Here is an 11859-nt window from a genome sequence, read left to right on the forward strand (position 1 = left end):
TTTTAAAGAAATACTATGCAGACCAATGTCTCCTTCACATGCATTTTGGATATATATTTCAACTAAAATGAATAGTTTTGCTGACAAGACAAGAAAACAACTGATGATGTGCATTGTAATGATCTTATCTTTAATTATAAGGAAGAAATAGAGAACGGGATCAAGCCACCATGGAGGATTTAGTTGGCGGCGACGGTCTGATCAATCCAGGAGCGAAGCTGAGTGACCCGAGCGTACACTCCAGGCATGGAGGTAGAGCAGGTGCCACTGCCCCAGGAGACAATACCAACCAGGGTCCAAACTCCAGATTTCTGGCACACCAAGGGGCCACCAGAGTCACCCTGAAACAAGAAAGAAAAAAATAATGAATACATTTTCTAATTATTGATGTTTTATATGTCTATAACAATATCTGGAAAGTTGCTCTGTGTCTTTGTCCATTGTTAAACACGCTATATAAATAAAAATGAATTGAACTAAACTGAAGAACAAAATCAAAATGAACTGTTCTGGAAAGAAAAGCATATTTAAAATACAACTAATGAATTATTTTTTTTGTTTTTATAGTAGTTTATGTTCACTCTTTGAGCCTGATATATTTTTTCAAATTATTAAATTAGCATCATTTCAATAAATAATAATTATTATATTATATTATATTATATTATATTATATTATATTATATTATATTATATTATATTATATTATATTATATTATATTATATTATATTATATTATATTATAATAAAAATAATAAGAAAAAGAAGAAAAATACATCATTATTATATAAAGACTTGACAGTAATTCATATTAAAAATGACAAAATAAAAAGCTATAAAAAATGTGTCTTAAAATCTTTGCACTCTTAAACCCTTAATTTCCTAAATTTTGCATTACCATGCAGGAGGAAGCACCAGAGGCTCCAGCACAGACCATCAGGTCAGTAATTTTACTGCCCCAGTAACGCTGGCAATCGCTGTTAGTCAGCAGTGGCAGAGCAGCCTGCTGCAGGAGAGGAGGAGTGTTTGCAGCTGAAAGAGAGAAGAGTGTTGGCATGAAGAAAGGAAGATATTCCTTCCGAACATGTGGAATAAAAGAAACCCATCACAAGCTTTGCATTACCATTGTATCTGGTCAAGCCCCATCCGCTTGTGACGCACTTCATGCCACCAGGGAAGTTGTCAGTGGTCTCAGCCAGACACACAGGGGACACATGGGTGTTGAGCTGAGCAGGAGAGGCCAGCTTGATCAGAGCAACGTCATTGTTGATGGTGTATGGGTTGTAGCTGGGGTGCCTGATGGACTGTGTTGGTTAAAAAGAGAGTATTATTATCTTAATCATTAATCTGAACCAGGAAATATTTTCTAATCGAAACCTCAGCATCATACCAAAACTTATTATCAACTTCCTTTCATACTTTGGAGCTCATTCATTTTCTAGACGTAATACAAACCTTTGCAACTTTTATGGTCTGGATGTTCTCTGAATTTGAGTTGCGGTCATGCTCTCCAAGGATCACAAGGTGAGAGGTCCTGCGAAACAAAAGTGACACTTCCTGTCATGACGTATGATTGTTATTATATTTTTATTTGCTGGGAAATTAAAAATTTCGATTCAACTCAATTGTCAGGGCAGTTCTCTTAGAAAGCTAAAAGAAGAACAAAGCCTTAAAATTCAGATTTCTGCCCCTACCTGACATTGCAGTGAGCAGCGGTCACCACCCAGTACTCACTGATCAGGGAACCACCACAGAAGTGGAAGCCGGTATTATCCTGAGAAGAGAACAGCAAGAAAATGTATTGTCGCTGCATTCAAATGATTCATTCCTGAATTGTAGAGATCAGAAGAGACAACGAGAGAAAGTCTTACCTGCAGGGACACTTGCCAGGGCCATGAGTGGGGCACAGCCTCTTCACCGTTCACAATCCTGGCGTATCCAGTGATCACAGGAGGAATGGAAGGGACACCACATCCTTAAAAAAACACACACACACAAAATTTCTTTTTTGCTAAAGGACTTTTAAACCAATATTTCAATCCGGCAGTATGATCTGAAGCCTAAAGGCTCTGGCCTTCTGTGCGGCCATGTAGATGCCCAACTAAATCAAGCAGATACAAGAAATAAAAACATCTGCATGCAAGAGAGTGCCTGACTAAGACAATATCCTCAGTTTTAGTCTTAGTCTTCTTCTTCTTTCAGCTTTTCCCTTCAGGGAATCATCTCTCTCCACCTATCCCTATCTTCTTCATCCTCAACACTTGCACCCACCAGCTTCATATCCTCATTTATTCCATCCATATACCTCCTCTTTGGCCTTCCTCTTTGCCTCCTGCCTGGCTACTTCATGTCCAACATTCCTCTACCAATATACTTACTCTGAACATGTCCAAACCATCTTAATCTGGCCTCCCTAACTTTGTCCCCCAAACGTCCAACATGCCGTTTTAATCTTAGTACTAGGTGAATATCATTATCACTAAATACAAAGTTACATACCATATGTTGTGCCAATAAAGGCAAGGCAAGAGAGAATCCAAAGGAGAGCCATGATTTTACACTGCTGTAGCTACAGAGGGTAAGGGTTTTTATAAAGCTGCTGTGGCCTTGGATTCACCATATCTTGTTCAATCATTCCAGAATAACTCTGACTTCACCTGTCTGCTTAGCGATATCAATATAGTTTTTCCCAGGACATGGAGTGAATGTTCATTGCAATTTTTGCATGAAATAAAGGGAAGGAATTGTGCTTATTGATCGATTGAATGCTGTACTGTAAGAACAGTCACTCATCACGCCATCCCAATCTGTTATACACATTACTGATGCTTGCACTAGTCACACATTTTGTACTGTATATTGTGTATCAGACAGTCATCGTTTGTCACACTTACATTAGTCACACAATATATACATATATACATTGCATTCTCTGTATATTGTGGTCATTTTTCTGTATAGCATTGCAGGGGCCTTTCCTCTGGCTTCCTCCCACACATGTACATTAGGTTGATTTGGTCATTCTAAATTGCCCATAAGAGTGTGTGTGAGTGTGTGTGGTTGTCTGTCTATATGTGTGGCCCTGTGATGGACTGGCGACCTGTCCAGGGTGTACCCCTGCCTTTCGCCCAATGTGTGCTAAGATAGGCTCCAGCAGATCCCTGTGACCCTAATTAGGAATAAAGTGGGTATAGAAAATGGATGGATGGATGGATGTATAGCATTGTCTGTAAATTAAATGTATAGTGTTATTAGTTTAGGTTTGCACTTTTAAGTCCTCAAGTCTGTCCCATATAACCCCTGCAAATGTAATTATTTAGTGTAGAAAAAAGTAACTGTAAGACAAATGATTTGTAGTATAAGCTAAAATACATCAGCTTATTTTAAAATACTAGCTGTTAATACTTTGGGATCTGTTGATTCAAATATTTCTGAAATGTTTATTCAAGCATAGATAAGCAAAGTTAAAAAAAAAGTTTAAAAAAGTAAATCTTTCTGTGTGTGTGTGTGTGTGTGTGTGTGTGTAAAAGCATGTGCATGTGCAGCTGGCCCACTGAATAGCATGTTCAGCACTTAATCTCTGAGAAATATCTTTATTTCACCATCAGGTTTTAGAGGTAAGAATTTCACACACATGACCTTGCTTTCTCCATGGTCAAATTGATAATATGCTGCATGGAGAGAGAGAGAGAGAGAGAGAGAGAGAATAGGATAAATATCATCATAAACCTCATTTGTGTAAAGAACAGACTTATAACATTCATAGGACAAATCATGAACTCATTGTACACAGTCTCTATATTTATCTATATCTCTATATTTCATATATATATATAAGACCACTGCAAAACAATCAGTTTCTTATGTTTTTTTTCGTCCAGGTGCATGTATTGGTGAGATGAACAGTTTTGTTTCATTTTTTTTTTGAACTGCTGACAGTATTTCTCTTAAATTCAAAATATCACTATTGCTATTTAGAGTGTATATTTAAAGGAAATGACAACACATCAAAATAAGCCAAGATCATGCAGTATTTGAAGAGCTTTAATAACTCAAATAAAACAAACTGCAAATAATCAGTATATATATATATATATATATATATATATATATATATATATATATATACACTATATTGCCAAAAGTATTCGCTCACCCATCCAAATAATCAGAATCAGGTGTTCCAATCACTTCCATGGCCACAGGTGTATAAAATCAAGCACCTAGGCATGCAGACTGTTTTTACAAACATTTGTGAAAGAATGGGTCGCTCTCAGGAGCTCAGTGAATTCCAGCGTGGAACTGTGATAGGATGCCACCTGTGCAACAAATCCAGTCGTGAAATTTCCTCGCTCCTAAATATTCCACAGTCAACTGTCAGCTGTATTATAAGAACGTGGAAGTGTTTGGGAACGACAGCAACTCAGCCACGAAGTGGTAGGCCATGTAAACTGACGGAGCGGGGTCAGAGGATGCTGAGGCGCATAGTGCGAAGAGGTCGCCAACTTTCTGCAGAGTCAATCTCTACAGACCTCCAAACTTCATGTGGCCTTCAGATTAGCTCAAGAACAGTGCGCAGAGAGCTTCATGGAATGGGTTTCCATGGCCGAGCAGCTGCATCCAAGCCATACATCACCAAGTGCAATGCAAAGCGTCGGATGCAGTGGTGTAAAGCACGCCGCCACTGGACTCTAGAGCAGTGGAGACGCGTTCTCTGGAGTGACGAATCGCGCTTCTCCATCTGGCAATCTGATGGACGAGTCTGGGTTTGGCGGTTGCCAGGAGAACGGTACTTGTCTGACTGCATTGTGCCAAGTGTAAAGTTTGGTGGAGGGGGGATTATGGTGTGGGGTTGTTTTTCAGGAGCTGGGCTTGGCCCCTTAGTTCCAGTGAAAGGAACTCTGAATGCTTCAGCATACCAAGACATTTTGGACAATTCCATGCTCCCAACTTTGTGGGAACAGTTTGGAGCTGGCCCCTTCCTCTTCCAACATGACTGTGCACCAGTGCACAAAGCAGGGTCCATAAAGACATGGATGACAGAGTCTGGTGTGGATGAACTTGACTGGCCTGCACAGAGTCCTGACCTCAACCCCATAGAACACCTTTGGGATGAATTAGAGCGGAGACTGAGAGCCAGGCCTTCTCGTCCAACATCAGTGTGTGACCTCACAAATACGCCTCTGGAAGAATGGTCAAAAATTCCCATAAACACACTCCTAAACCTTGTGGACAGCCTTCCCAGAAGAGTTGAAGCTGTTATAGCTGCAAAGGGTGGACCGACGTCATATTGAACCCTATGGATTAGGAATGGGATGTCACTTAAGTTCATATGCGAGTCAAGGCAGGTGAGCGAATACTTTTGGCAATATAGTGTATATATATATATATATATATATATATATATATATATATATATATATATATATATATATATATATATATATATATATATATATATAGTATTTCTTATATATATTCTATATTTTATACATATTCTGTATACACATATACCCTACCTTACTTTATTTATATTTTTATTTTATTTATATTATTTTTTTATTTTATTTTACCTACTGTGAGGTCAAAGCAAGGGTCAAAGCAAATAGTCGTGTTAGCATTTCTCTGCATATCATACTGTGTACGATTATGTATGTGACAAATAAAATTTGAATTTAATTTTAGAATTTTGATATATACATATACAGGATATCCATCCTAAATGAAACAGTTGTATTTGACATACTGCTTAGAGACACTGTTTTTAACCCCACACACAATATTACTGTTATTCTCATCCCCACTGATGCATCCCCAGACGCTTCGTTTCTATGAACGCGACTTACACTATGGCGTGCCTGGTTACACTTAGAGAGCCAATCACGATCCTCGGAGACATGATTGACGTGGGTACGGTGTAATCGCCACATAGAGGGGCGGGACATTTACAAGCAGGCGATAATACAAACACACTTGCACACAGGGTGAAATCTGTTAATACCATTTTAGTTAATTTACTCTACAAACTGGTGAGTTATTCGTGCTGTCCAGTTTCAGAACTTTACTCTAGTTCCATTTATAGACATTTAAAGTGTAACAGCTTCTTTTAACAAACTTTAGCTTAAAACATTAGCTATTGCAAGTGTGTTACAGAAGCTAACGGGCTAGTTAGCTAGCTAGAATTTAACTCCACTACTCGATTTGCACTGTGCGTGTATGGAAATGCGTCTACTTTTACACGTCTGAAGTATGACGAAACGATGTACAGCAGTTTCGGTTGTTTATAATACTGTTGTTATAATATTATTAATAATATAAGGTTGTAATGTGTTGTTCGCGCATGCGCAGAACGAAACCCGAGTTTTCGCACATGCGCAGTACAAATCGTTAACTCAAGAAAATGCTGTTTGTTGTTAGATGGCTAACTAGATAAACATTTCTTAACAAAGTGAGCTAAAGAAGTAAGTTTTGCGACAAGTGTGTTTTGTCCTACACAATTATCTGGGAACAGTATAAGAATGTCAAATGTAAGAGTGGTCAGATGATGTTCTATCTCAGTGGTCAGTGGTTCTTTTTGCATGACTTGATGATGAAGAGGATGATGGCTACTGAACTGAGCCATTGATATTTCTTGTCCTGCCAGGTTTGGGATGTCAGCCCCTCGGTCTGCCTCGTCGAAAAGTTTTACCTCAACTCCACTCAAAAGCAAATCTGTTGTCCGAAGAAGTATCCCCAGAAGCAGGAGTGTGGACTCGACTGGCGACTCCACCTACTCTCTACTGTCCCCCATTTACCATGATAGCTTTGAATTGTCAGATGATGATGATAAGGAAGAAGCACAGAAACACGGTCAGCCACCTGATGACCCGTCTCTTATAGCACATGAAGATGCTGTACCCATCAGTCCGAACAGGTATGCTGTTAATTAGTAAGCAAATATTTTATTTTTTTATGCTTTAACTTAAGTTGTCTTTATTAGTGAAGAAATTCTTTCTTCACATATCCCATCCTTGAGAGTAAGGGTCAGAGCACGGGGTCAGCCATGATGCAGCGCCCCTGGAGCAGGGAGGGTTGGGGGCCTTGCACAAGGGCCCAACAGTGGCAGCCTGGCAGTGCTGGGGCTTGAAGCCCGATCTTCAGTTTAATGACCCAGAGCTTCATCAATTTGTATGCAGAATGATGAGTCTTTTATTTTTTTCCCAGGAATGAGTCCCCCCCTCACGCAGACGATACCGCCACAGGACAGCTGAATCTGAGTGCATGGGAACAGTGGCTTGTGAGTAAAGCCAAAGAAGAGCGACTTAAAATTCATCAAAAATCCCTGCAGGTACAAATTTCTTTATTAGGATGTTTACTACAGTGCTGTGAACATTCAGTATTTAAGAGAGACTTTCTAAAACTTTGCTAAAACTACTGATTTCAGCGACAAGCTCTGAACGAAAAGAAGAAGCAAGAAGAAACGGAACAACAAAGAAAAAAAGCAGTGAGTGAGTGTAAAATTCAAGAGTGGCTTCAAGTGAAGAGAGAACAGGTACCTCTCAGGTTCTTTTTACATTATTAGAAATAATGTATTAGATGTAAAATATGTGAGGAATAAAAACAAGGCATGATGATGTAAAAAAAGAGTGATCCGGCTGGCTTGAAGACGTTCATTAAGTTTTATTCCACTTATACCACAGCAATTTGTCAATACTGACATTTGTTTTTTTGTTAGCATGGAGTGTCTGGCACAAAAAATAGCCCACAAACTTTAATATAAACCTGTAGTTTTAATAACAGCCAGCACCACTGTTACTCAACAATGCTGTGAGATAATTAAAGTTAACTAAGAAATAGGCCTCCTGGTAGTCCAGCGGCAGGATCCCGCACTCTCATTGCCATGGCTCGGGTCAGATTCCCGGGCAGGGAGCAAAGCCAGCCGCTGAAGAGTTAGCTCTCAGTGCCGGTCCCAAGCCCGGGTAAAATGGGAGGTTTGCATCAGGAAGGGCATCCTGTGCCAAATCGAAGATCCGCTGTGGCAACTCCAAACAGGGAGCAGCCTAAAGATCAACAAATAGGGTGCATTGCACTGCCGAAATGTGATGGTGTGCATTGTGGAAATGTTTGTATTCTAGTGCAGTTGCACCATTTTGAACACCAGAGGTCGCAATCTGTGAGATAAAATACACTAACAGAGCAGCTGTGCAATTTATAAACTCATGAAGATGATACAAGCCAGCAGTTTTAAGTGTGGGGAATGTTTTCTTGGCACACGTTGGGCCTATTAACACTAACCATGCATCACTTTTATGTCACAGCCTATTTGAGTATTGTTGCTGACGATGTGCATCCTTTCATGGCCACTCATCTTTGAAGCTCTGTTTCTCCTACAGAGCTCTGTTTCAGTTCCATCATTTTCCCTACCAGTAAATGAGCAAACTTTCAGCAGTGTCAATGTAAAAATAACACTAATTCTACTCTCCCCCACATTCAGGGTGTATTCTGTTAAATTATCTACAATTTCTTCCTATTACCAACCGATTTTATCTTTCCCAGGAGAAACAGGAAAAGCTTTGCCGGGAGTCCCAGAAAACAAATGAAATGCTTCAAGAAGAACAGAAAAGGTTGGAGATCGAAAAGAAAGCCCAAGAAAAATATCAAGCGTGGCTGCATAAAAAAAAGCATGAGGAAAAGGAACGGAAATTGAAAGAACAAGTACGTTCATAGAGGCATTTGCAGTTATTCCAAGTAAAGAAGATGACCTATTGTCAGTTTATTTATTTATTTGTTTGTTTCTTTATTTTGTCTAACAGGAAGAAATCGCTAGAAGAGAAAAGGAGGAGAGAGATCGTAAAGAGCGAGCAGATGAGAAGTTTAAAGAGTGGCTTAAAAACATAAAGGACAAAGAAAGACATACATGCGAGTCATCAGCATGTTCAGCTGGTACGTGGAAAATTACCTATTAAAAACAATCATTCAAAATGAAATGGATCGTCTTATATACGTTGCTAAAAGTTTTGGGACGTCTGCCTTCATATGCACATGAATGTAATATGGAGTTGACCTGGCCTTTACAGCTATAACAGCTTCAACTCCTCTGGGAAGGCTTTCCACAAGGTTTAGGAGTGTGTTTATGGGAATTTTTGACCATTCCTCTAGAAGCGCATTTGTGAGGTCAGGCACTGATGTTGGACGAGAAGGCCTGGCTCGCAGTCTCCGCTCTAATTCATCCCAAAGGTGTTCTGTCAGGTTGGGGTCAGGACGAAAAGCAGTTTAGCATCTAACCATAAGTGCAAGTGCTTTATATACAGTAATGTAGATAATCTGATATGTACAGATAAGGACTTATGTACAAATAGGAGCAGTACTATGGAGATAATTACAGTTGGGTATGTATAGTATTATCAACATGATATACAGATGTATGTGCTATGGACATGATGTACAGAATACTTTGGATTATGTATAGGTAATACAATATGTACAGATAAGGGCAGATGTCCAGAACAAAGCAGTATAATGGGGATAATTATATATACAGAGATATATATACAGTATTATCATTATGATAAATAGATGTGTGTGTGTGCTGTGGACATAATATACAGAGTAATATGGACAGTATACATGTGCTATGAGCATATACACAGGAGATTAAGTGCCATGTGCATACAATACAGATGGACTGTGCAAATGATGTATAGGCTGTGGCTATGAACAATTATATACAGTATGTGAATGTGTGCTAGATGCATTGCCTACGTAGAAGTGACATGGCTAGATGAAGTAAATACAGTCAACCATAAAGGGGGATGAGGAGTGTGTAGAGGTGAGGGAAGGGCATAGGGGTTCAGCGGGGGACAGAGTTCAGTAAGGAGACAGCTGTGGGAAAGAAACTGTTCCTTAGTCTGCTGGTTTTGGTCCGGAGGCTCCTGAATTGCCTTTTGGAAGGTAGAAGTTTTGAAAAGACTATGGGCGTGGTGGGAAGAGTCTTTAAGAATGCTGTGAACCTGATGTAGGCAGCGCTTCTTCTGGATGTCCTCAATTGCAGGAAGTGGGTTTCCTATGATGCATTGGGTGGTTTTTACCTCCCGTTGCAGTAGTGCCTTGCGGTCGGTGACTGAGCAGTTCCCATACCAGACTGTGATGCAGTTGGTCAGGATGCTCTCAATCACGCAGCGGTAGAAGTTCACCAGGATGGTTGAAGACAGGTGGTTCTTCTTCAGTGTGTTCAGGAAAAAAAGGCACTGCTGAGCCTTTTTGACCAGACTGGAGGCATTGGTGGTCCAGGACAGGCCCTCTGAGATGTTGGTCCCCAGAAACTTGAAGCTGGATACCCGCTTGACAGCCATTCCGTTGATGTGGATGGGGTTGTACGTTCTTCCTTTCTCACTCCTGAAATCCACGATGAGTTCCTTTGTCTTGCTGGTGTTAAGGAGCAGGTTATTGTCACCACACCATGAGACCAAGTGTTGCACCTCATCGTTGTCACTGATGAGGCCGATCACCGTGGTGTCGTTTGCAAACTTGATGATAGAGTTGGATCCATACATAGGCTTGCAGTCTTGGGTGAAGAGGGAGTAGAGGAACGGGCTCAGCACACAGCCCTGTGGTACGCCGGTGTAAAGTATGATGGTGGTGTAGCAGATGTGGCCTGATCTAACATGCTGGGGTCTGTTGGTCAGAAAGTCCATAATCCAGTTGCGGAGGGGGGTATTGATGCCAAGATCTCCAAGTTTAGTGGTTAACTTGAAGGGAATGACAGTGTTAAAGGCAGAACTGAAGTCAACAAACAGTACACGTGCATGTTTATTGTTGTTGTCCAAATGTGTGACTACAGAGTGCAGCACTGCATCCTCTGAGCTCCTATTGCTGCAGTAGGCAAATTGGTGTGGGTCCGGTGGGGGGGGGGGATTTTTGAGGTGTGACCGGACCAGTCGCTCGAAGCACTTCATGACAATAGGTGTGAGTGCTACATTTACATTTACATTTACATTTCTGGCATTTGGCAGACATTTATGGACCTTTCTTTCTCCACTGGTGTGCAGTCATATTGGAACAGGAAGGGGTCATCCCCAAATTGTTCCTACAGAGTTGGGAGCATGAAATTGTCCAAAATGTCTTGGTATGAAGCTGAAGCATTAAGAGTTCCCTTCACTGGAACTAAGGGGTTGAGCCCAACCCCTGAAAAACAACAACTGAATTCAATGATTTGGAAGGGTGTCCCAAAACTTTTGGCAATATAAGTGTATATCTTTAGATTTTAAAGTTTCCTCATGTAAAATACACTTTCCCTTTATTTTGTTTTCAGGTGGCTATGACAATCTCAACTATCCAGCTCCCAGTTTTGTAAATCCTATTCCCTGGAAACCCATTCACATTCCCCAGCATGATAGAACGCCCAGGAAGAAGTCAGTACACAGGAAGCAGCCGGGTCCACCAAAATATCGCTCAACTCCGTGCCTCACTTATACACCGAAAGACACGATCAGCTTTGCATCCAAAAAAAGACTTTGATTCACACGGAACATGGAACTTTTAATGTGCATACTAAAAACAGTCTATTTTAGAAATGTTTATAGCCTTGACCTTGCATGCATTTAGCGTTTTATACTGTTCACAGGCTAGTTTTCCAAATCACGGACACCACACAGGAATGTGGTCATTTATGACTGAAATTTTCCAATAAAATTCTACTGCATAAGCAAGATTTTCAAGATGTCAACACATACTGTATGTTTAGTTTCATGTAAGAGTTTCCAAGGAACCAAAACAAGACTTGGGAATGTGTCTTGCTGGGATTAGTAATTAATGAGTCTCTATTCTTGTTTATGCATACAGGCTTACTCCTACACTTCACTCACAAAGACGTCTCTGTCTC

At 40.3% G+C, this 11859-nt stretch overlaps 2 protein-coding genes across 3 annotated transcripts; one reads left to right on the top strand and one right to left on the bottom strand.

Moving 5' to 3' along the window:
- Positions 1-109: 109 nt before the first annotated feature.
- LOC131364348 (chymotrypsin A-like) lies at positions 110-2646 on the bottom strand. The gene is made up of 7 exons (XM_058407472.1): positions 2499-2646; positions 1871-1974; positions 1694-1773; positions 1455-1533; positions 1123-1303; positions 898-1031; positions 110-341 (listed from the first exon to the last, which is right to left on the bottom strand). The coding sequence occupies exons 1-7, from the start codon at positions 2548-2550 to the stop codon at positions 180-182; spliced, it is 792 nt and encodes a 263-aa protein (XP_058263455.1). The 5' UTR covers positions 2551-2646; the 3' UTR covers positions 110-179.
- Positions 2647-5930: 3284 nt separating this feature from the next.
- ccdc34 (coiled-coil domain containing 34) lies at positions 5931-11495 on the top strand. Of its 2 annotated transcripts, none has more exons than XM_058407462.1 (7): positions 5931-6028; positions 6643-6912; positions 7203-7326; positions 7423-7530; positions 8535-8693; positions 8792-8921; positions 11290-11495. In XM_058407462.1, the coding sequence occupies exons 2-7, from the start codon at positions 6650-6652 to the stop codon at positions 11493-11495; spliced, it is 990 nt and encodes a 329-aa protein (XP_058263445.1). In that variant the 5' UTR covers positions 5931-6028; positions 6643-6649. The 2 variants fall into 2 exon arrangements, with proteins under 2 accessions (XP_058263445.1, XP_058263444.1); XM_058407461.1 differs by lacking the exon at positions 5931-6028 and adding an exon at positions 6325-6460.
- The last annotated feature ends 364 nt before the right edge of the window (positions 11496-11859 follow it).

The sequence above is a fragment of the Hemibagrus wyckioides genome, linkage group LG14 (assembly GCF_019097595.1).
Source record: "Hemibagrus wyckioides isolate EC202008001 linkage group LG14, SWU_Hwy_1.0, whole genome shotgun sequence".
In the NCBI taxonomy this organism is placed as follows: domain Eukaryota; kingdom Metazoa; phylum Chordata; class Actinopteri; order Siluriformes; family Bagridae; genus Hemibagrus; species Hemibagrus wyckioides.